The sequence below is a fragment of the Stigmatopora argus genome, chromosome 3 (genome assembly GCF_051989625.1).
Source record: "Stigmatopora argus isolate UIUO_Sarg chromosome 3, RoL_Sarg_1.0, whole genome shotgun sequence".
In the NCBI taxonomy this organism is placed as follows: Eukaryota; Metazoa; Chordata; class Actinopteri; order Syngnathiformes; family Syngnathidae; genus Stigmatopora; species Stigmatopora argus.
In genome coordinates, this window is record NC_135389.1 from 19,741,970 (window position 1) to 19,765,319 (window position 23,350).

At 37.5% G+C, this 23,350-nt stretch overlaps 2 protein-coding genes across 3 annotated transcripts in view; one reads left to right on the top strand and one right to left on the bottom strand.

The window, feature by feature from the left end:
• Positions 1-9,917, top strand: part of LOC144071341 (transcription factor Maf-like) — an 83,354-nt gene extending 73,437 nt beyond the window's left edge. The window contains exon 3 of the mRNA XM_077596346.1: positions 7,180-9,917. The gene's annotated coding sequence lies outside the window, so the exon portion shown is untranslated. The remainder of the gene's footprint in view (positions 1-7,179) is intronic.
• Positions 3,299-23,350, bottom strand: part of wwox (WW domain containing oxidoreductase) — a 168,373-nt gene continuing 148,321 nt past the window's right edge. The window contains exons 9-10 of one of the 2 annotated variants that reach the window (XM_077596345.1): positions 8,189-8,391; positions 3,299-3,438 (exon numbers count right to left, since the gene is read on the bottom strand). In XM_077596345.1, the coding sequence (XP_077452471.1) occupies positions 8,191-8,391 (201 nt within the window). In that variant the 3' untranslated portion in view covers positions 3,299-3,438; positions 8,189-8,190. Of the gene's footprint in view, positions 3,439-5,901; positions 6,270-8,188; positions 8,392-23,350 lie in introns of those variants that run through there. The other variant, XM_077596344.1, reaches the window with a different exon arrangement.

The window sequence follows — 23,350 nt, forward strand, 5'->3', positions numbered from 1 at the left end:
TTTTTCTTAAAAAACGACAAAGTATAGTAAGGCTTTTTTCCTTAAAAAACGACATAGTATAGTAAGGCTTTTTCTTAAAAAAACAACATAGTATAGTAAGGCTTTTTTTCTTAAAAAACGACATAGTATAGTAAGGCTTTTTTTTCTTAAAAAACGACATAGTATAGTAAGGCTTTTTTCTTAAAAACAACATTGTAAAGTAAGGCTTTTTTTCTCAAAAAACGACATAGTATAGTAAGACCTTTTTTCATAAAAAACGACATAGTATAGTAAGGCTTTTTCTTAAAAAAACAACATAGTATAGTAAGGCTTTTTTTCTTAAAAAACACGACAGTATAGTAAGGCTTTTTTTCTTAAAAAACGACATAGTATAGTAAGGCTTTTTTCCTTAAAAAACGACATAGTATAGTAAGGCTTTTTTCTAAAAAAAAACGACATAGTATAGTAAGGCTTTTTTTCTTAAAAACAACATAGTATAGTAGGCTTCTTTTCTTAAAAAACAACAGTATAGTAAGGCTTTTTTTCTTAAAAAACAACATAGTATAGTAAGGCTTTTTTTCTTAAAAAACGACATAGTATAGTAAGGCTTTTTTTCTTAAAAAACGACATAGTATAGTACGGCTTTTTTCCTTAAAAAACGACATAGTATAGTAAGGCTTTTTCTTAAAAAAACAACATAGTAAGGCTTTTTCTTAAAAAAACAACATAGTATAGTAAGGCTTTTTTTCTTAAAAAACGACATAGTATAGTAAGGCTTTTTTTCTTAAAAAATGACATAGTATAGTAAGGCTTTTTTTCTTAAAAAACGACATAGTATAGTAAGGCTTTTTTCCTTAAAAAACGATATAGTATAGTAAGGCTTTTTTCTAAAAAAAAATGACATAGTATAGTAAGGCTTTTTTTCTTAAAAAACAACATAGTATAGTAGGCTTCTTTTCTTAAAAAACAACATAGTATAGTAAGGCTTTTTTTCTTAAAAAACAACATAGTATAGTAAGGCTTTTTTTCTTAAAAAACGACATAGTATAGTAAGGCTTTTTTTCTTAAAAAACGACATAGTATAGTAAGGCTTTTTTCCTTAAAAACGACATAGTATAGTAAGGCTTTTTCTTAAAAAAACAACGTAGTATAGTAAGGCTTTTTTTCATAAAAAACGACATAGTATAGTAAGGCTTTTTCTTAAAAAAACAACATAGTATAGTAAGGCTTTTTTTCTTAAAAAACGACAGTATAGTAAGGCTTTTTTTCTTAAAAAACGACATAGTATAGTAAGGCTTTTTTCCTTAAAAAACGACATAGTACAGTAAGGCTTTTTTCTAAAAAAAAAAACGACATAGTATAGTAAGGCTTTTTTTCTTAAAAAACAACATAGTATAGTAGGCTTCTTTTCTTAAAAAACAACAGTATAGTAAGGCTTTTTTTCTTAAAAAACAACATAGTATAGTAAGGCTTTTTTTCTTAAAAAACGACATAGTATAGTAAGGCTTTTTTTCTTAAAAAACGACATAGTATAGTAAGGCTTTTTTCCTTAAAAAACGACATGGTATAGTAAGGCTTTTTCTTAAAAAAACAACATAGTAAGGCTTTTTCTTAAAAAAACAACATAGTATAGTAAGGCTTTTTTTCTTAAAAAACGACATAGTATAGTAAGGCTTTTTTTCTTAAAAAACGACATAGTATAGTAAGGCTTTTTTTCTTAAAAAACGACATAGTATAGTAAGGCTTTTTTCCTTAAAAAACGACATAGTATAGTAAGGCTTTTTTCTAAAAAAAATGACATAGTATAGTAAGGCTTTTTTTCTTAAAAAACAACATAGTATAGTAGGCTTCTTTTCTTAAAAAACAACATAGTATAGTAAGGCTTTTTTTCTTAAAAAACGACATAGTATAGTAAGGCTTTTTTTCTTAAAAAACGACATAGTATAGTAAGGCTTTTTTCCTTAAAAAAACGACATAGTATAGTAAGGCTTTTTCTTAAAAAACAACATAGTATAGTAAGGCTTTTTTTCTTAAAAAACGACAGTATAGTAAGGCTTTTTTTTCTTAAAAAATGACATAGTATAGTAAGGCTTTTTTCTTAAAAACAACATAGTAAAGTAAGGCTTTTTTTCTCAAAAAACGACATAGTATAGTAAGACCTTTTTTCATAAAAAACGACATAGTATAGTAAGGCTTTTTCTTAAAAAAACAACATAGTATAGTAAGGCTTTTTTTCTTAAAAAACGACATAGTATAGTAAGGCTTTTTTTCTTAAAAAACAACATAGTATAGTAAGGCTTTTTTTCTTAAAAAACGACATAGTATAGTAAGGCTTTTTTTCTTAAAAAACGACATAGTATAGTAAGGCTTTTTTCCTTAAAAAATGACATAGTATAGTAAGGCTTTTTTCTAAAAAAACCGACATAGTATAGTAAGGCTTTTTTTCTTAAAAAACAACATAGTATAGTAGGCTTCTTTTCTTAAAAAACAACATAGTATAGTAAGGCTTTTTTTCTTAAAAAACAACATAGTATAGTAAGGCTTTTTTTCTTAAAAAACGACATAGTATAGTAAGGCTTTTTTTCTTAAAAAACGACATAGTATAGTAAGGCTTTTTTTTCTTAAAAAACGACATAGTATAGTAAGGCTTTTTTCCTTAAAAAACGACATAGTATAGTAAGGCTTTTTAAAAAAAAAAACGACATAGTATAGTAAGGCTTTTTTTCTTAAAAAACGACATAGTACATACATGCATGTATTTGTATGTATGTATGTATGTATGTATGTATGTATGTATGTATGTATGTGTGTGTGTGTGTGTATGTGTATGTGTATGTCTGTGTGTGTGTGTATGTATGTATGTATGTATGTATGTATGTATGCATGCATGCATACATACAAATACATGCATCCATGCATTTGTATGTATTGTTTCAGTGGAAAATGTCATGTACAATTTGTTGTATTTCCAATTCCACTCCCACGTTAAAGTTTGTCCGCGTTTAGCTAGATGGAGACGGAGTAAAATATGCGCCTTGGCTCAATAAAGGTCGGGAAGGGCGCAGGGGGTGAAAGGATCAAGGTCTTCCTCTTTGCTCTACCCCCACTGAAAGGAAGTGTAGCATATTGATCAGCTATCAGAAGCATTCCGATACGAGTTGATCGATGATGCTGGATGTGGAAGCCGGGCAGGCTCCTCCCACTTACCTTGCAGACTTTGGCCTTTTTCACGTGGAAGTTCAGTACTGCGTTTCTCTTGTAGGAAAACCTTTGCACTGTAGTCATTTACTACATGAGATTGAGTCATGTGAAAAACAAGTTGGTTTGATTAAAAAAATGTTTATTTGCATGGTACATGTCTACATTTTGTTGTAGTTTTAAATTATAACAATAATCAAGTAATCGTTCAATAATTATTAACATTATTACCAAAACAACAAGTAGAAACGTTCGAAGTTTCTGTGTGTAACGTTTGCGTTTCAATCCTTTCGGGTTGAGAAATGCCTTCCACTTTGAAAGAAAAGGCATTTTGCGTGTTAGTCACCGAATACTGTGCAGCGTGCCTCCTTCACAAATTTTGCAAAGAAGGCACCAACTACAAAACAAATTAGGACTTGGCACCAAAAATGTCAAGAAAACGGCTGGCCTTCTCTGTTGTCTCAAAATGGGGCCAAGCATTTTGGAACAACCTGTATTTGCGGGCCAAACTCAACGAAATGTGTGCGTTAAACAGGTAAAAGTTTGCTTTTGCTAAAATTATAGGTGCCACTCAAAATATATCTTCTGTCCTAGTTGGCCTTACACCATACTACCCTGAAAACATCCGATCACATCTGATCTCTGAAGCTAAGCAGGATCGGGTCTGGCTAGTGCTGCTTCTCCCAGGCTTAGTGAGCACTAACACTTGAGCTAATTCCCCTTTGTAACATAAGAGTTTTACAGCACCTGGTATGCCAAAGGTGAGATTCAAACCCAGGAAGCCAGAGGTTGAGACTGATGCACTAACTACTGAGCTATTTCCCCTTGGTAGCACAAAAGCACCTGGTATTCCCAGGCAGTCTCCCATCCAAATACTAATTAGGTCCAACCCTGCATAACTTTTATACATTTTCAGGGTAGTATGCTGTGAGCCCAACTAGGACATAAGATCCAATATTTTACATACATGCATGCATGCATGCATGTATGTAAAATATTGGCTCTTATGTCCTACATACATACATACATACATACATACATACATACATACATACATACATACATACATACATACATACATACATACATACATACATACATACATACATACATACATACATACATACATACATACATACATACATACATACATACATACATACATACATACATACATACATACATACATACATACATACATACATACATACATACATACATACATACATACATACATACATACATACATACATACATACATACATACATACATACATACATACATACATACATACATACATACATACATACATACATACATACATACATACATACATACATACATACATACATACATACATACATACATACATACATACATACATACATACATACATACATACATACATACATACATACATACATACATACATACATACATACATACATACATACATACATACATACATACATACATACATACATACATACATACATACATACATACATACATACATACATACATACATACATACATACATACATACATACATACATACATACATACATACATACATAATGTTAGAATTATTATGGAATATTCTATGTGTTGTAAGCATTTTTTAACAAGTAGTAAGGCTATAAATCAAGTCATGGGAACATGGACATTTTTCCTCCACATTCGTCTCCTCAAGGCCCAAACCTAGAGGACACATTGTTACGGACACTTCTCCCGGCAGGACCCAATGAGACTGTTATGACGAGACTCCAGCAGCAGATTTGAAAATACGGCTTTGCTTACATTATAATACTGCTTTGTTTACATTATAATCCTGCTTGGTTTACTTTAGAATGCTTTGTTTACATTATAATACTACTTTGTTTACCTTATAATGCATTCCTCACACTGTTGTTTTTCTAAACATCTAGGGTGTTATTGTACTGATTACATAAACATGTTTTTCGAGGGTCGCGATTAAATACAATGATTCAGTTACTGCAATTCAGAATGCTTTGTGGACTGAGACGACGTCACAAGGCAACTCCTTGCAAGTTGTAAGCAGCTATGTTGAAAGATGTTTTTCCTTTTTTAATTAAATATTACTAATAACGATTTAAAAATGTTTGAATCATTATTCCAACACATACATACATACATACATGCATGCATGCATGCGTGTATGCGTGTGTATGCATGCATGCATACATGCATACACACACGCATACACACATACATACACACACACACATACATACATACACATATACACACACACATACATAAATAAACATACAAACACATACATACATACATACGCACATACATACACACACATACACACACATACATACATACACACATACATACACATACACACATACAAACACATACATACAAATACATACATACATACAAATACATACATACATACAAATACATACATACAAATACATACAAATACATACATACATACATACAAACACATACATACAAATACATACATACATACAAATACATACATACATACAAATACATACAACTAGGATATGAGATCCAATATTTTGAGTAGCACCTATAATTTTAGCAAACCCAAACTTTTACCTGTTTAGTGACAGCACCTGGTATTCCCTGGCAGTCCCCCGTCCAAGTACTAACCAGACCTGATCCTGCTTACCTTCCGAGTTTAGACGCAATCGGGCATTTTCAGGGTAGTATGATGTAAGGCCAACTAGGACAGAAAATATGATATTTTGAGTAGCTTCTATAATTTCAACAAAAGCAAACTTTAACCTGTTTAGCGCACATTTTTCGTTGAGTTTGGCCCACAAATACAGGTTGTTCCAAAATGCTTGACCCCATTTCGTAGGCCAATAATCTAGAGACAGTGGAGCAGATTCGTGAAGTCTTCCTGTCCTCGGAAGAGTCTTAGAAGAGCAAGTGTGGAAAGCCACATTGCAGCAATTTTATTGACATTTTTGCTGCCAAGTCCTAATTTGTTTTATAGTTGGTGCCTTCTTTGCAAAATTTGTAATGTGTTCGGTAACTTACATGCAAAATACCTTTTCTGTTGAAGTGAACAGCATTTCTTAACCTGAAAAGATAGAAACGCCAAACATTACACACAAAAACTTGAAACGTTTCTACACAAGCTGTGAACATATGAGGTCATTTCAACAAAAATACTCAACATGATTGGCCTACGAAATGGGGTCAAACATTTTGGAACACCCTGCATTTTCACCCAATGCCAGATAACCTTTACATAATTGTCAACATTAGCTTGTCATAATTGACTCATCTTCATAATGGGACAATTTGATGGGCTCCTGTTAGGGTGTGCAAAATATTTGTCCTCATTATTACAGCATTGCCTTGAGTTGAGTGTCCTACAACACGATTTGACTTGAGATAAGAGCAAAAACATGAGATAGAAGTCTAAACTTAACGACCCCCATGGCGATCAACAATCACATTTCAGCGCCACTGACGGCAACAGACGTTCAATCACCGCCATCCCTCCGCGCCCAAACGGATCGGACGTCCATCGCCGCCATCGGATAACTTAAAACCAAGCGACAACTGTTTGCGTAGCGCCGTGTGAAATCCCGGCGATAAGACACCTGCGCTGGCGTGCACGCCGCTGATTACGAGCCGCTATCGCCTTCTGCGTGATACTCGGGGCATGTGTCCGAGCATGTGTTCTGTTTTTATTCGGGAATATTAATCATAAACAGCGTAAAAGCGCGGGCATCTGGGAGATCAGCTGCTTCTTGATTTTTACACATCCCACCTGCACACACTCGTAAATCTGAGTAAAAAAAGTCGTTATTATGTAAAATATGGTGGGCGAGACATTATGGCTACACAAACATCGCCCCCTAACGGTCATATGATGAATATACTCGCCATTTAATGTGCTTTTTAAAGGAAAAACGCGGATTGGAAACAGTTTGAATGTCGTTTGAAGTTGTAAATTTGTCTTTTTTTTTTCTTTTCTTTAGATGCTGAAAATGAAACGCTAACGTTTCAAGATGGACGTTCAACACCCGGACGACTGCCATAAAGCACAAGGTCTCAAAAAGCAACCCAAACAATGGCGGCGTAACTTTGACCTCCCCCAATCACCCTAAGATGATCTCAAAAGGAAGAAGAAATACACATTTATCCAATCTAAGAACAAAAGAAAAGTCCCAATCATATTCTCAATTTCTAAAAAAAATATCAATGAGTTAACAGAGCCCCGTTTAGAAATGAATTGGTAAATAAAGAAAAAAAAAAGTCCAAACCCCTTTAGCACACGTCCCCAAATTAGGATGTTGTAAATACTGTACAGATATAATAGGGACATTATTTAAAAAAAATAAAAGGAAAGAAAAAAAATAGTAAAATTAACTCTGATATATGTAAAGACTCCTACATCCATGTGTGTTAGTATATCAATAAGTTTCCCATATTTTTTGAACCCTCCCTTTAAATGGACTAACACGCATGAACGGGAAAAAAAAACAATAAATTATTTCCGAAATTTGTACAAAAAAAGTACTAGGGCCACAATGACTAGAATTTAACAATACAAGGAAAAATAAAGCTATTTTAGCGGGTAAAATGAATCTTTTTCATTATAAATTACACTTCTTTTTGGTTAAAACGTGTCTTGTAAGTTTTACACTTTTTCTGAATGCGACTTTTTACTTTACAAGCTCTAAAATAGCAGGATTAAAGTTTTAAATACACAATAACGATTCATTGTGGTCCTAATATACGACTCACTCCATCTACCCACGAAAAATGACTTTCAAGAACGAGTGTTTAACCCCGAAAAAACCCGAACCCTCGTGTAAGTAAATCTTTCCCATTTCTTACCAACTAGCGTACTCAATGTAACCCCGCCCCCTACCACTGTGGCGTACCCATCCACCCAATAATAGTGCTTTTGGCAGCTGTGTCGAACAACCCCCTACCCCCATTTTTTTTCTCAATTCGCCGGGACGACACGGACAATTCCCTCACCCTCAGAGTGCCCTGATTCGGGCGGCGGTCTGGTCGCCGTGCACCACCAGGCGTTCGCTCAACTCCCACAGGGCCACGGCGGCGTCGGGGTCCTGCGCCTGGGCGGAGGGCTCGCAACGGAAGCAATTGTTGAAGTACATGCCCCCCAGGCCTTCCAGCTCGGGAGCCACGGCGCAGTACACGGTGGTGGCGGCGCCTTGTTGCTGCGGGAACACAAACACACGAACTCAGCAAACTGGACTATGCTGTCTTCTCCTGTACATATATTTATATACATATATTTATTTATCTATGTCTCAACTGAGTGTCTATGGGACCACGCAAACAAGAACACTAAGATCGATCATTTTTGTTTTTTTAAACGGTGAGCTCATGCATATTCGCTGGATTTTTAGGCAAAAGTATTTACTCGTTTGTGATTTGCTGCCCTCTGGTGGCAAGTCAAGGCCATTAAAATCCAGCGAATTGCGGGGTTTCACTGTGGACGTAAAAAGAGAAGGTTCGAAATGTGTATTTTTCTCACGGGGCAGCGCAGTGGACTAGCGGTTGGCCTCGCAGGGCCGAGATTCGAGGTTTTGACTGTGCGGGTTTTCTTTGGGCTTTCTCCAATGTTCCCAACGGGCAAGACTGGAAATTCCCAGTTGGTGTGAATGCGAGCGTGAATGTTTTGTTTGTCTAAACGGGGCCTCGGATTGGCTGGCAACCAGTCGAGGGGGCGTATCCCGCATTTGAACATCCGCCAAGCCAGACGAGGACAAGAACGCGGATGGATGCCGAGCAGCTATTGTGAGAACAGAACGGGACCTAAAACTGAGCCTTGTGGGACTCCAGAGGAACAGATATCATATATCAAAACCATGTAACATATGTAATGTGTACCCAATGATTTGGTTGGATGCTTGTGTATTCCTGTTTCCTGCAACTCCACTTAGCCTAAATGCTATAGAAAATAAACAAACGCATGGAATTAGTACAAGTTTGGGCAAGTTGAAATACATATATACCACTTTCACACTCAGACACATTTACACAGAATTCGGGTCTTTGTCAGTAAGTCTTCTGAGCTAAATTTATAGGCGTCAAAACGCACAATGCTAAGTTGTCTCACGCTCTCCAGTGGTCGGGTCGGTCAGTCGGTATTTAGCAGAGCTTTTAACGCCGTGACATTTTCATAAGCAAAGCGGGACGGAAGATGTCAGGCGGAATTACACACGTTAGCTTTTGCTTTCATAAAAAAAATGGAAAAAGCCACTGTGACGGCTTTCAACGGCACCAAAGCAAACATCAAGGCTGGATGGCATGAAATGTTTTGACCTCAGAGGAAATAGTCACACTACCGAGGGCAGTATTAGCGCCTTATGCTATTCCTTTGCCTTGACATCTAGCTTCACTTGTTCACTGCTATTGACGGCGATAGATCTGTTTTGACTGGCAGCCAATCATCACGTTCCAATGTCACTAAAGATTGAGAGACAACGATGCATTATTGGACATGGAAACTAACATTTTTGCTTCACTTGTAAGACTTTTAACTAGTAAGTGTGTTTAAAGGCTCGATTCGACATTTGTTCAATTAAACAACAAATTCAGACACGATTCGATATTTGCTCAATTAAACAACAAATTCAAACACAATTCGATATTTGCTCAATTAAACAACAAATTCAAACACGATTCGATATTTGCTCAATTAAACAACAAATTCAAACAATTCAATATTTGCTCAATTAAACAAATTCAAACACAATTCGATATTTGCTCAATTAAACAACAAATTCAAACACGATTCGATTTTTGCTCAATTAAACAAATTCAAACACGATTCGATATTTGCTCAATTAAACAACAAATTCAAACACGATTCGATTTTTGCTCAATTAAACAAATTCAAACACGATTTGATATTTCCTCAATTAAACAACAAATTAGAACATAGTTTGATATTTCCTCAATTAAACCACAAATTCAAACACAATTCAATATTTCCTCAATTAAACAACAAATTCAAACATAATTTGATATTTGCTCAATTAAACAACAAATTCAAACAATTCGATATTTGCTCAATTAAACAACAATTCAAACAAGTCAATATTTGCTCAATTAAACAACAAATTCAAACAATTCAATATTTGCTCAATTAAACAACACATTCAAACAAGTCAATATTTGCTCAATTAAACAACAAATTCAAACACCTACCAACGACAATTAAAAGTGCACAGACATAAACTGACCGGAGCGAGACGTCCAATCCATCTAAAGTGGGAGGCTGGCAGCGAAAGGCCAAACTAGCGATAAACTCAATTAGCGAAAAACATGATTGGACAACTGCAAATTGGACATCTAGCATCGTCCCAACGTTAAATTCGAAGCAGCGAAGCCGCACCTGAAAAATACGAAATAAACGCTCAAATGGCATTTCACCCGCGCATTTTTACGCCAAGCGTTTGAACGCACGGTTATGCTTCCACATGCTAAATGCAAATGAAAAAACGATTTTTAGATTTGTCATCAATGAGGGAAACTTCGGTGGCCACATTTGAAGAGAAAACGACGTCTGGCTCTAACCTGCCTGGCGGCCGATAACTGCGGCGTCTCATGTATCAAAGGCGGGACAAATGCCAAGCAGTGTCACTGTGAGCTGGAAGGTTCACACGGATGCCGCTTGGCTTTTAAAAAAAGCGCAGCGTTTCTTTCGCCTTTAACACGCCACGACTTTGAGTCCAGCTACTAAACACTGGCCGTAGTAGAAGATGGTACGGAAAAAAAAAATGTGCTGATGCTTTCTGGTTAACTTTGAATCCAGGCTTGGACAAATTAATGTGTAGTATGACATATTGAAAGAAAGTTAAACTGTTTTTCTGAACTTATTTATTGCCGTGTTTGGCAGCTAACGGGTTAAAAAGTAACTGGTGAACTAACAATCATTGCTTTTTTTTAAAGTAACAGTTGTGGTTACGCAAATTTGAAAATCCGCTAATTTATTCAATTACAAAATGACCTATTATAGTTTTATAGTAAATGCTGATGACGTCTTCAACCAATTGCTCAAGACTTTTAAAACATTGAAAAAAACTCACCTTGAAAACACAGACCTAAACCCAATCAAACATGATCTCTGCTTGCCCTCACATTTTAACTAAATAGGACGTCCGTCTCCGTCAGTGACAGCCAATAAGTTCATATGTGATTGGTTGGCTATCATTTTTAACTTGGCCTAACTGGTTGACTAATAATAATAATTAGTATAAATTATTAATACACTGACATTTTTCGACTTTGACTAAAATATATATAAAAAACATCTGATACTTGACAATTTGGCAATTTTTGACAAATTTGCTAATCAATAACAAAATATCACACATTAGTTTGATAGCATACTGACGCTACTTAAAAACCCTGACCTAAACACCATCAAGCACTATTAGTACACTGACATTTTTCAACCGACTAAAATATGTATTAAAAAACACCTGGGACTTGACAATTTGGCAATTTTCGACAAATTAATAACAAAATAACACACATTATTTACTGACAAGACTTAAAAACCCTGACCTAAACACCATCAAGCACTATTAAAAAAAACACCTGAAACTTGACAATTTGGCAATTTTTAACAAATTCGCTAACCATAACAAAATGCCACACATTAGTTTGATATCACATACTGACGCCACTTAAAAACCCTGACCTAAACACCATCAAGCACTATTAAAAAAACACCTGGCACTTGACATTTTGGCTATTTTTGACAAATTCGCTAATCAATGACAAAATATCACGTTAGTTTTATAGCACATACTAACACCACTTAAAAACCCTGACCTAAACACCATCAAGCACTATTAGTACACCGACATTTTTCAACTGACTAAAATATATATTAAAAACACCTGGCCCTTGACAATTTTGGACAAATTCGCCAATCAATAGCAAAATATCACACATTAGTTTGATAGCACATACTGACGCCAATTAAAAACCCTGACCTAAACACCATCAAGCACTAATAAAAAAAACACCTGGCACTTGACAATTTGGCATTTTTGGACAAATTCGCTAATCAATAACAAAATACCGCACGTTAGTTTGATAACACATACTAACACCACTTAAAAACACTGACCTAAACACAATCAAGCACTATTAGTACACCGACATTTTTCAACTGACTAAAATATATATTAAAAACACCTGGCACTTGACAATTTTGGACAAATTCGCCAATCAATAGCAAAATATCACACATTAGTTTGATAGCACATACTGACGCCAATTAAAAACCCTGACCTAAACACCATCAAGCACTAATAAAAAAAACACCTGGCACTTGACAATTTGGCAATTTTTGACAAATTCGCTAATCAATAACAAAATACCGCACGTTAGTTTGATAACACATACTAACACCACTTAAAAACACTGACCTAAACACAATCAAGCACTATTAGTACACTGACATTTTTCACTGACTAAAATATATATAAAAAAACACCTGCCACTTGACAATTTGGCAATCTTTGACACATTTTCTCATCAATAACAAAATATCACACATTAATTTGCTAGCACATACAGACACCACTTAAAAACCCTGACCTAAACACCATCAAACACCATTTGGATGATCTCCCCCTGACATTTATCCCCAATTTCAAGAAAGTCTGTCTTCTAAATCAGTTTAAATATCTTGAAAATAATGGCCAACACTCATCTCACCTACAAACAAACACAATACATCGTCCCACGAGTGACTGGATCACGACGACAACCTGCACATCTGTACATTTCGACGACTAAAGGTCAACGTAAACCCTCCCCGCTTCCATCTCAAGCGCTTTCCAGAGGCGTGTGCTTCAAAGCAGCGAAAACGCGAGTGAGGCCTCCACGGGTCCATTCTTCTCATTCCCCCTAATGCGATATTAATGATAATACGGGATGCAATCGCCACCGCTATTTGAGGCCACGTTAATCAACTGAATTGACTTCATTATCCAACTTGAACTGCCGCGCGATTGGCAATTTGAAAGCGGCGCCCGCAAACAACACCGACAGAGAAACGCACCCCCCTGGAAAGCCTTTGCGACGCCATCCCAGTCTTCCAGACGCAACCCTTGTACAGTTCCAGTGTGCAAAACTCTTTAAAAAGCGTATTCAAAAGCAAGTAGTGTGTATGCGTGTGTGTGTGTGTGGGTTTTGAAGGGGAATGTGGCGTAATGTTCTTTTTCTCTGGTGTGTCCTATTATTGCATGTAACTCCTCCCCCCGCCTCCATCTGTAAGCTACGACATAAACCCGGATGTAAATAAAGCCAGAACTGTAGAGCAGTCTGTTTTTTTTTTTGTACATAAAAGCTGACTTGTAAATATTTCCCCCCCCCAAAAACGATTATAACGATATTCGCTATGCATGCTGAATACTTAGCAATTCTTTCAGGTACTTTTATAAAATCACGAAATTCTCATATGGCATGTCCATAGGGGGAAAATGGAGAAAAAAAAAGCGGAAAATTTGAAAATATAGGAGTAAAAAAATCGATATTGTCAGGCAATATTGTGTATTTTAGGACCATGTGTGTGTAATACAAGTCTTCCTGTTTTCTGGTGTGTTCCTGCTCTCCATCTGGGTGGTTTTGGCAAGCGCTGCGATGCAAAAAAAACGAGGTTCGAGGCAAAGCCTACGAGTGGGATGGGGCAACGCAGTCTGTCGGGCCGATAATTGGAGTTGCTGGTGGTCCAGTGTTGTTTTTAAGCCCCCCACCCCTCATTTTGGAGGTCCGCCCTGGATTTTGCTCTCATTCATTCAAGTGGGACTTGACATGGATTGTGCTTCTATATCGACAAAATGTTTTTCTATGCTTTCTTGTCCCCTGACACGTGATGTTTAAACATAGATGGAGGTGTCTGACTTTTTAACCTGTGCTAAAGATATTTTACATTTAATAAATAATCATTGAAATCACGCGCAAGTGTTTTTTTTTAAGTGGAGTCGATTAGCAATGAGTCATTTTGTGATCTACGAGTCAAAGGGGTTACTGAACATTTTTAGAGCAGCAAAATATAATAGTAAATTAGGTCTAAGTTTTGATTAAAAATAAAAAGGTTGAATTTTATTGTAAGACACAGCTTAATTTGAAATGTGATAGCTTAAAAATGGGAAGAAATAAGTGTTCTTCAATGACAATTTCATTGAAATAATCCATTACAAAGTAGTTTTTGTTATTAAAAAAATGTTTAGATACTTAACACTTTTAAGCCTGACTATTTTGAGTCATTAGCAATTAGTATATTTTTATAACATATCATTAGATGATGCAAATGTCTTACAACGGAGTTAAAAAAATGAAACTGAAGTGAGGCAATGATTTTTGTCATGTGTACCATAAAAAAATACGGTGATTATTTTGAAAGAATCTATAATTTTCTTGACCTACCAATGAACGCGTACAACGTAACTCATGAAACAAAATGACTTACATTTGTATTTCAACTTAAATGCTTAAATTTTGTCATGTACCAGTCAAGTATTACTGAACTAAAAAATACGGCGAAATTCTTTGAACTTATTTTCTTGACCTACCAATGAACGCGTAAAACGTAATGCATGAAACAAAATGACATACATTTGTATTTCAACTTAAACACTTAAAAAAAAGACTTAAAACGGAGGTGTTCCTCAACAATGCAAATATTTGATCAATTCTGTGGTTAGCATAGCAACTGAGGATATTTTTCGGGAAAATAATAATTAATAACCATATTAGGGGATAATGAAGTCTGTGATATTAGTTTAAAATGAAGAACATTCAAATTATTTGGCCATTCTTTAGCATAGAATCTAAAAAGGCGGGGCCAGGCGTACGAGTGCGTGATTGTGAGCAGTGGCCCACAGCGTGTTCAATGTGTTTGATTCTCCTGATGTTCAATAAATGGCTGAAAAGTGCTTTGGTGACTGCACCTCTATTTTGCCACCTACCCTTGGCATTAAAGTAAAAACTATAATAAAAGATTGCTTTATAAAAGCGCGATAAAGCGAGTGAACCCCGGATGTGAAATATCGTTTCCAAATGTGAGGTGACCAGCATCCTGGAACTGATTGTGTTGGCGCAAAGAACGTCTTTGGAATGAATGCCTGCCTGCCTTTTGTGTGGATGTGTGTGCGGGTATGTTTGTGTGTGTGTGTGTGTGTACCTCAGCCATTGTAACCTTTGCGAGCTGACAGCTCAACTGAGCGTGCTCAGTCCAGCTGTAGCGGGACCTTTGGCTAACGTGTGCCCCCCTCAAATAAACAAGCTGTCCAAGCTCCATTCAGTTTGCCCAGCAGAGCACGAGGCCAGCAGATTAGCACCTTTTTCGCACTTCAAAACAAACCAAGACTCAACGAAAACCCAAAGCACCGATCCGTCACTTACTGAAAAAGTAGCCCGAATGACGTAGTAACCACGTCAAACGTTATCGAACCAGACCTTAATCGAAAGGAGAAATACATCTTCGCTTTGGCACCGGCGGCGAGTCCTTTTGCGCCGACCCGTGTCCCCCGACAGAGGTCGTCCGGGGGTCGACGGGAAAGTCGAGCACCCTGGCTAAATGCGCCGCGCAAATAAAAGGTCAACTTTTAATAGAAATAGAACAAATCACCGTCTGCACCGAAGCAGCCGAGGGAGCCCGTCCAACCTTTACGGCAGCGGGTAATCGGAGTGATCGGGCAAATTGACCATCACGACGCTCCCCCCTGTGATTAAGCCTCTCCTGGTCATCGGCCGGTGCTAAACTCTAATTCATAGCCTCCATTAGCCCGCTGGATGTGGCTAATACTCACCTACTGGCAACGTGTTCCCTTGGGGGGCATTAGAGTCTGGAGACTGTGGCGCTCCACCCCCGACTCTCCTATTTTTTTCTTTCTATTCCTTCATCACGAGCGCTCGAGCTCTGCCTTTTACTTTTGTGACTCAGCTAAAATGACCCGTGGAATCGCATTCCCGGAGAAAAGTTGGAACTGTGGCCATTCAGGTTGGCTCTGGCGAAGGATAAACCTGAAGGTTTATAGAAGCACCTCAGAGGTATGGAACTTTAGAACAGATTTCAGAAAGGACCAAGTGGGCGAAGGGTTTTCCCAAGAACTGAAAAAGCGCAGACAGTTCAACCAATGCGGTTTGTGCTGAAACAAACAATCACCTGAGAACAGATTGGTGAAAAGTTTTCGTGTTCGCTGGTTGGTAGGAAAACCTGCACCCGCTTGGCCCTTTGTGGATTCGGTTTGAAACCTAGAGCAGACGACAAGTACCACTGGGCAAACATATTAAGTGGGACCGGACCTTCCCTACTGACAAGAAAGTGAGCAACCATATCAGGAACGGATCATCAGATCAAAGCACTGAACAAGAATTGGATAAACCGTTCCGACAGATTGATGCTTCAACAAAATGGCACTGAAAGATGAGCATCCACAACCAGTTTAAGTGAATTGGACATCTATCATTGTCACTAGCAGGCGATGAGTTCATTTGGCCTCACTTCTTTTTTTTCCTCTTCCATTTTAGGGTACTTAAGGCTGCACATTTGACAACTCTGACCTAGACGTTCAGGTCGAGTCACCAAGACAAGAACAGGGAAGAACCGGGCTAAACAGTGAATCAACAAACTAACCAAAAGTGAGAAACATTTTCTATGATCATTCTCTGATCAAACATTTTCAACATTTTCCAACACAAAGCTCCTCCTCCACTGCAAGATTTTGTACACAAAAATTACAACACATCAACAAGGGCTGGCTCTAGAGGTGACTGTGTAGTTCCCTTCAAAAAAGTACTTTCAGCCAAAGCACTTTCTCGGTCCATGCCACACATACCTGGAACTCAATACCAATTCACAAACGTCAACTCCTGTCTCTGAACCTCTTGGCCAATCATCTTATAGCCTGGCCGTTAGACGAAAAAATTGCAATCACAACGCTGTCTAAAACTGATACACGTGTATGTGTGTCTAGTATGTGTTCTCATTTGTCTTCAAACTACACAAGTGAAAGATGGAAATTAGACCTCAGCTACAATCTTACAAATTTACATATATATATATATATATGTTCATTAACATGAATATAAGTAAGTTCGTTAATATGTGCTGTCCCATATAAATAAATCAAACTCAAACACAAACTCAAATGATCAATGGAGGACAACTGGAACCAAATAATGGACCGACTGACCATGATCAATGGATCAATTCCGCAAATAGGAGTCACTGATGGACTAACCAGGAACAAAAAAATGACTGCTAAACTGACAAATCAAGGCCAGAACGACGTACTGATCAATAGACTGAAGAAACGCAACTCACCAACTGATGGACTGACCGACCAGTACCAAAGAAAATTTGATGGACAGACAGACCGATTGGGACCCGAAGAAAGTTCAGAACTAACTGACCGACTCAACAAACACCTGGCCGATCTGGATTCAAAGACCATAGATCAAAGACACCTCTGCCTCAAAATACACAATATTTAGTGACTCTAGATCGGCAGTTCTGTAAATATCGCGCTAAGCGTCAGGATCCCTGACAAACCCCCCTTTAAGACGACCGCCAACAATTCTCCACCAAGTGTCCGTTGGGCTAAAATCGTGCAGCCTAACTCAAAGACACCAGAGTAAAAACAAGTAGTCAGATGATCTACTCCAACATATTGTGTTTATGACGGAAAATGCAACCGATTCCCAGATCAACTGCTCACTTACTGAGAAAAAAACGGCAAGTGTTTGAAAAGGGATCATTGTAGATAACTCAGGAGCAGCAACAAGAAAAGACCATCACCCTCCCATTTTTCCTTACCGGATAAAATCTAGCGAGTGTCAGTCATCCGCTTACGTGGAACACCCAGAAACGGCAACGACAAAAGACGAGGGCAAGAGCGAAGGAGGAGGTGAGGACGGGACGCGAGGCGAGGCATCCAAGGGGAAAATGACAGCCAGTCGGAAGGACTTGCGCAGCCACTGTGAAACAATCTCATTTTTATCCAGCGCTGACAGGACTTCCGAAGTGATCCGCACAACCTAATTATTTTGCCCTAATAAAAGCAACATATGCTAAGACAATAAAAGGCCTTATTGGACAGCTATTCATTAAACGGTGAAGGCACTCGGGGACAGGGATTACCTTTTTAAAAGGGATTTTCTCTCTTTTTCAGCAGTTGTACGGACCGTCATCCAAAAAGAAAACCTAAAATTTGATGAATATCCAATATCTATTTCTCAAATTATCGCCTGAGATGCGTTCACCTAATTGACGGACTCACTCCGATACGATGGCTGGAGTTTCCCATATGGAAATGTGTAGTATTTGATGGCACTGTTCTGCGATTCATTGATTAAGTTTTTTTTTTAGCATTTTTCGATTCAATTTTTCTTTTAGCATTTTTTGATTCAGTTTTTATTTTAGCATTTTTCAATTCAGTTTTTCTTTTAGCATTTTTCGATTCAGTTTTTATTTTAGCATTTTTCGATTCAGTTTTTATTTTAGCCTTTTTCGATTCAGTTTTTATTTTAGCATTTTTTGATTCAGTTTTTATTTTAGCATTTTTCGATTCAGTTTTTATTTTAGCATTTTTCAAAGCGAATATTTATTAAAAAAATATATTTGTCACACTGGTTGACATGCAATGCTTTTGAACTAGGCGAGATTGGAAGCGAAGAACCGTTTCCATCCCTCAAAAATTAAATAATGTAACATTTATCGACGTCAATGGCAGCCAATGATGTAAGCCTCCATTTTTAATCGGGGTGAAAATCACAAATTTTCTGAGGATTCAATATGATATGCTTTTCGGGTTGTGAAGGCCACAATATTGACATTTAGTAAACAAGTATGGTCTAAATAACACAAAATATGACTTACACATACATTTATAATAGGTCTAAATTATAATTACAGTATACTGTACCTATATATTTTAAGCACTGCTTATATTTTTAGTGAATGAAAAAAATGCTCAAAGATTAAACGGTGATAAAACTTAAATGAATAGATTGAAAATGAATGACAACATAAACATACTTTAGTTATGGCTCCCAATAACTCTATCTTGATTGGCCTCCTTCCACCTTTCCTCCTTCAGTCACACAGTGGAGGTCAGCAGAGGAATGTTCTGTTTTAAATAAGGAGGCAGCACTGGCCCATTAAACTCTGATAGTAATGATATTAATTTGGCAGGAACGTGTCATTTTCACAGGAGAGCAACTAGCTGAAGAACTGTCATTACGTGCCTGTGTGAGAGCCTAAGTGCGCACACACACACCTTAAGTGTGTATGTGTGTGTGTCACAGCAGAGCGGCTAGCGGTAACATTATGAGTGTGAGAGATGTACTAATGGGACAGATTAGTGTGCCCTTGGTCACTACGGCCACAGTGTGCTGACTGGAGCTGTGACTTATATCCCATGCGGACACTTTAAACCAAGGGTGGCAAAAGGGTGGCACTGTTGTTACTTTGTCTGCTTTAAAAAAATAAAACACAAAAAAACGTAATACAGTGTTACCTCTACTTACGAAATTCATTGTTTTGTATCTTGGATTTTTTGTAAGTAGATGTATATTTTACATGACGAGCATCATTCATTCCACGATTGTTAATACTACCCCAAAAGCCTTTAAAAGGAGAAAGGTAAACTGATTTTGCAAGAAATATGTATAGAAATGTGTGTATGCAAAAAAAAAACTAAGAATATTATGTATTAAGCCGTGAAATGAATAGGAAAAGCAAAGATGTTTTGCGAGTGCCAGCTAACTAAACATACTACGTACATGCACGTTAACACACAACTTGAAATTATGTTACGCACACTCACAAAAACTCAAGAAACAGCTCTGTGACGAATGAGGGTCATTTTCGGGTCAGGTTAGCACCGTGCTCCACTGTTGGACCGGGTGGCGGCTAACCCCCACAAGTTGGCTATAGCGTGCTAACCTTGGTTAGCATGGAGACGCAGCTTTCTGCTGGCGAATGGCAGGTCATGGGAACGCAACTCTAACACTACAATTTAAAAAATGGATAGAAGAAGTGTATATATTCTTAATTTTATACTTATTTTTAATGTTTCGTAAGTTGGACAGTTTTTCATAGCTTGGAACAAAAGGGGTTTCCCATCGCGGCTTTTCGTAACTTGATTATTTTGTGTGTAGAAGCCATCGTAAGTAGAAGTGCCTTTATCAAAAGTTGCGTTGTTCTAAAGTAACCGTGTGCGTGAGTTCCTACGTGACCCCGTCTCGCCACTTCTGACCGGAAGAATGCGCTCCCGCATAAATTAGCGGTGATGCGCCGCGATGTAATTATGCCGCTGTCAGGTTGGCCTCCCTGCTCAAATTCATTTTAATAAACTCGGTCTCCAAGGTTACCGACCACAGGGGGTTAGGAAGAGGAGGCGGGTGGCGAGGGGGTCACCTTTGGTGTCAACCCCTATAGATCCCGCCCATGAAAAAAATAGTGGCATAAACACGTCACCATAGCACAGGCGCCTTGTTTGGCACTCAGGTAGAAAAAGAGTGTGTACATCTTATATATTGATTAAGAGTTTACCGGTACATTTATTCATTTTGTGTACTGTTTAGTCTCGCAAGGGTGCTGGAGCCAATCCAAGCCAACTGCGGATTGGTCGTCAGCCAATGGAAGGGAAAAATTAAAGCATTTCATTCCACGATTTCATGTGGGCCGGACCTTTTTAGATATAATATTTAGATTTTTTTTAATAAACGGATTAAAAGCCCTGAATATTCAGTTTTTTATAGATCTAAAACAATGTTTATTTTAGCTTTTTTTAAATATATTTTTAGATTTTACAAAATGATTTTTGAACTAAAAACACAGAAAAAATAGGATTAAAAAATTACAATTATTGATTTAAAAGGGGGAAAATCAGGAAATTTAATATACATCTATACTCTTCATTTTAATTTGATCCTAAAACAGAAAGTCGGCACTCATGATTTACTTTCCCAGGCCACACAAAATAATGCGGAGGGCCAGATTTGGCCCCCGGGCCGCCACTTTGACACATGTGATGTAGAGTATGAACCAGCTACAAAAGACCCCCAGGGGGACAGATTTACTCTCCTTGCAGACCACTATTGGCCCGCAAGCCGTATGTTTGACACCACCGAGTTACAGGGAAATCCAGCAATGGTCAAGCGGAATGTAAAAATGAGACATTTTGTGTCATCATAGCAATTGTTTTGGGACTCATTAAAAATATTGACCAATCATTTCAATATTAGCTCCATGTAAACACGACAAAGATGATCTGCCTATCACCGAAAATGCGAGGACGTCACAAATTGTCGGACGAGTTTAGGGAAAATATAAGTGCGAGATGCAAGAAGTGGAAGGAGGACGACAAACATAGCTAAACATGGCTAACGCTGGCTGAGGTGAGGTCAGCCTGAGCCTGGGGAGACTGGCGCCTCAAGATTAGCCTCCGCATTAATGGAGTTAATGTACACACCCACACATACACACACACCCACAGTTACGCACACATACACCTTGATGCTGCAGGCCAGTCCTAAAGAATGTGTGTATGAAGGGGGAGTGGAACTAGTGAGAACACAGCTCTTCCCCTCATATCCTATTTCCCCATCCTCACCGTTGCATTACAATCCGATTTAGCTCGCCCTGCTTCCTACACAATCCTATTTATGAACGCAACTGCCGCAAACTCGCACAGGCACACACAACAATCCTATTTGTGTGCCCCCTCCTCCTGTATGCAGGTGCCATCTATCCAAAAGGGCGTCTTATAAATGTGTGTGTGTGTGTTTGTGTGTGTGTTAATGCCGGGTGTGTTAATGCCACTCTGCTTTGGTGGGGAGAAGGAAAAACAAGATTTTTTTTTCAGTTGTGATTTGGTGCACAACTTAGTTTTGGGATCGATTTGTCGTTAAGTCTTTAGAGGGCAAGTGACTATTTTTGGGGATTAAAAAAAACATGATATCCTACTAAAGACCTGGTGTCGACCGACATAAGTGGACATCATATTTTGGTTCATGTAGGCTAAAATATGAATACAATGGTACATAGTGTAAGTGGATGGAAGGTTACATTTGAATTTGTAGTTTAAAAAAATATACATGACACGTTGGGAGAATACAAAAGTCTTTGAAATTGTGTTAATTAAAAATACTCATTTGAAAATTAAAATGTAACAATCGACCTCAAAGAAAAGAATCCTGAAATAAAAAAACCTTAAACATAAAAAGAACAAATATAATAGAATAGGAATATATATAAAAATAAAATTATATATTTTTTAAAATAGATATACATTTGAAAATGGTACATAAATAAGTGATTTAATGATTTTTTTAAATAAATAGGAGGAATTTACTTTTAATTTGAAAATGTATTTTACTATTCTATTTCTTTTTCTTTTTAATTTAAGATTTTTTAGAATCAACATTAATATTCACGTTATTTTCTTGATTATGATTTTTGTCATTAATTTATATCCTTATGCATTTTTCAATGCTTTTGCATGTAGATTTTAAATGTAAATTCAGGTACTGGCTGCCTGCAACTTTGCCCGACGTCCAATTGGTTTGAAGTGGGAAGGTCGGCAGCGAATAAACATCAATTTTTTCCCCTATTGATACGGGCTAGCATTGGCTAGCCAGGCCTCCCAGTTGAAATGGATTTGACCTCTATTGTCGACAATACTGGAACGAAGTTTTTTGTTTTTTGTACTTAGTTACTCTCCATTTTCTGTCCACTATTGAGCCAATCCCGCCTCCAAACTGAAGTCGGACCAAACCGTCACTCAGCCGGCGTTATGAAAGCGCGTTCATGCTGTTTGAAGGTGCCGGATGAAAGGCGGACAGGCGTCGGGGACCCGCTCGGCCCGACGCTCCCCATTAGTCGCTGACGTGGCTTGAGGAGCTACGACGGAGGTGAACGCCAAGGGTGTTTTCGTCTAACTGGATTTGGGAAGGAAAGGTTTATGTACAGCAACTTGTTCTCTCCATGCTCCACTTTATTAAGGGAGGAAAGGTGGAGCCAGGTGGCTGTCTCGCAGTCCTTTCAAGGACTTGTAAACCGCAAAAGGATAAAATGATGAAAATTGAAAAGTAATTGAAGTTTGGGTTGAAAAGCGGAGTTAAAACGCTGCTCTAAGT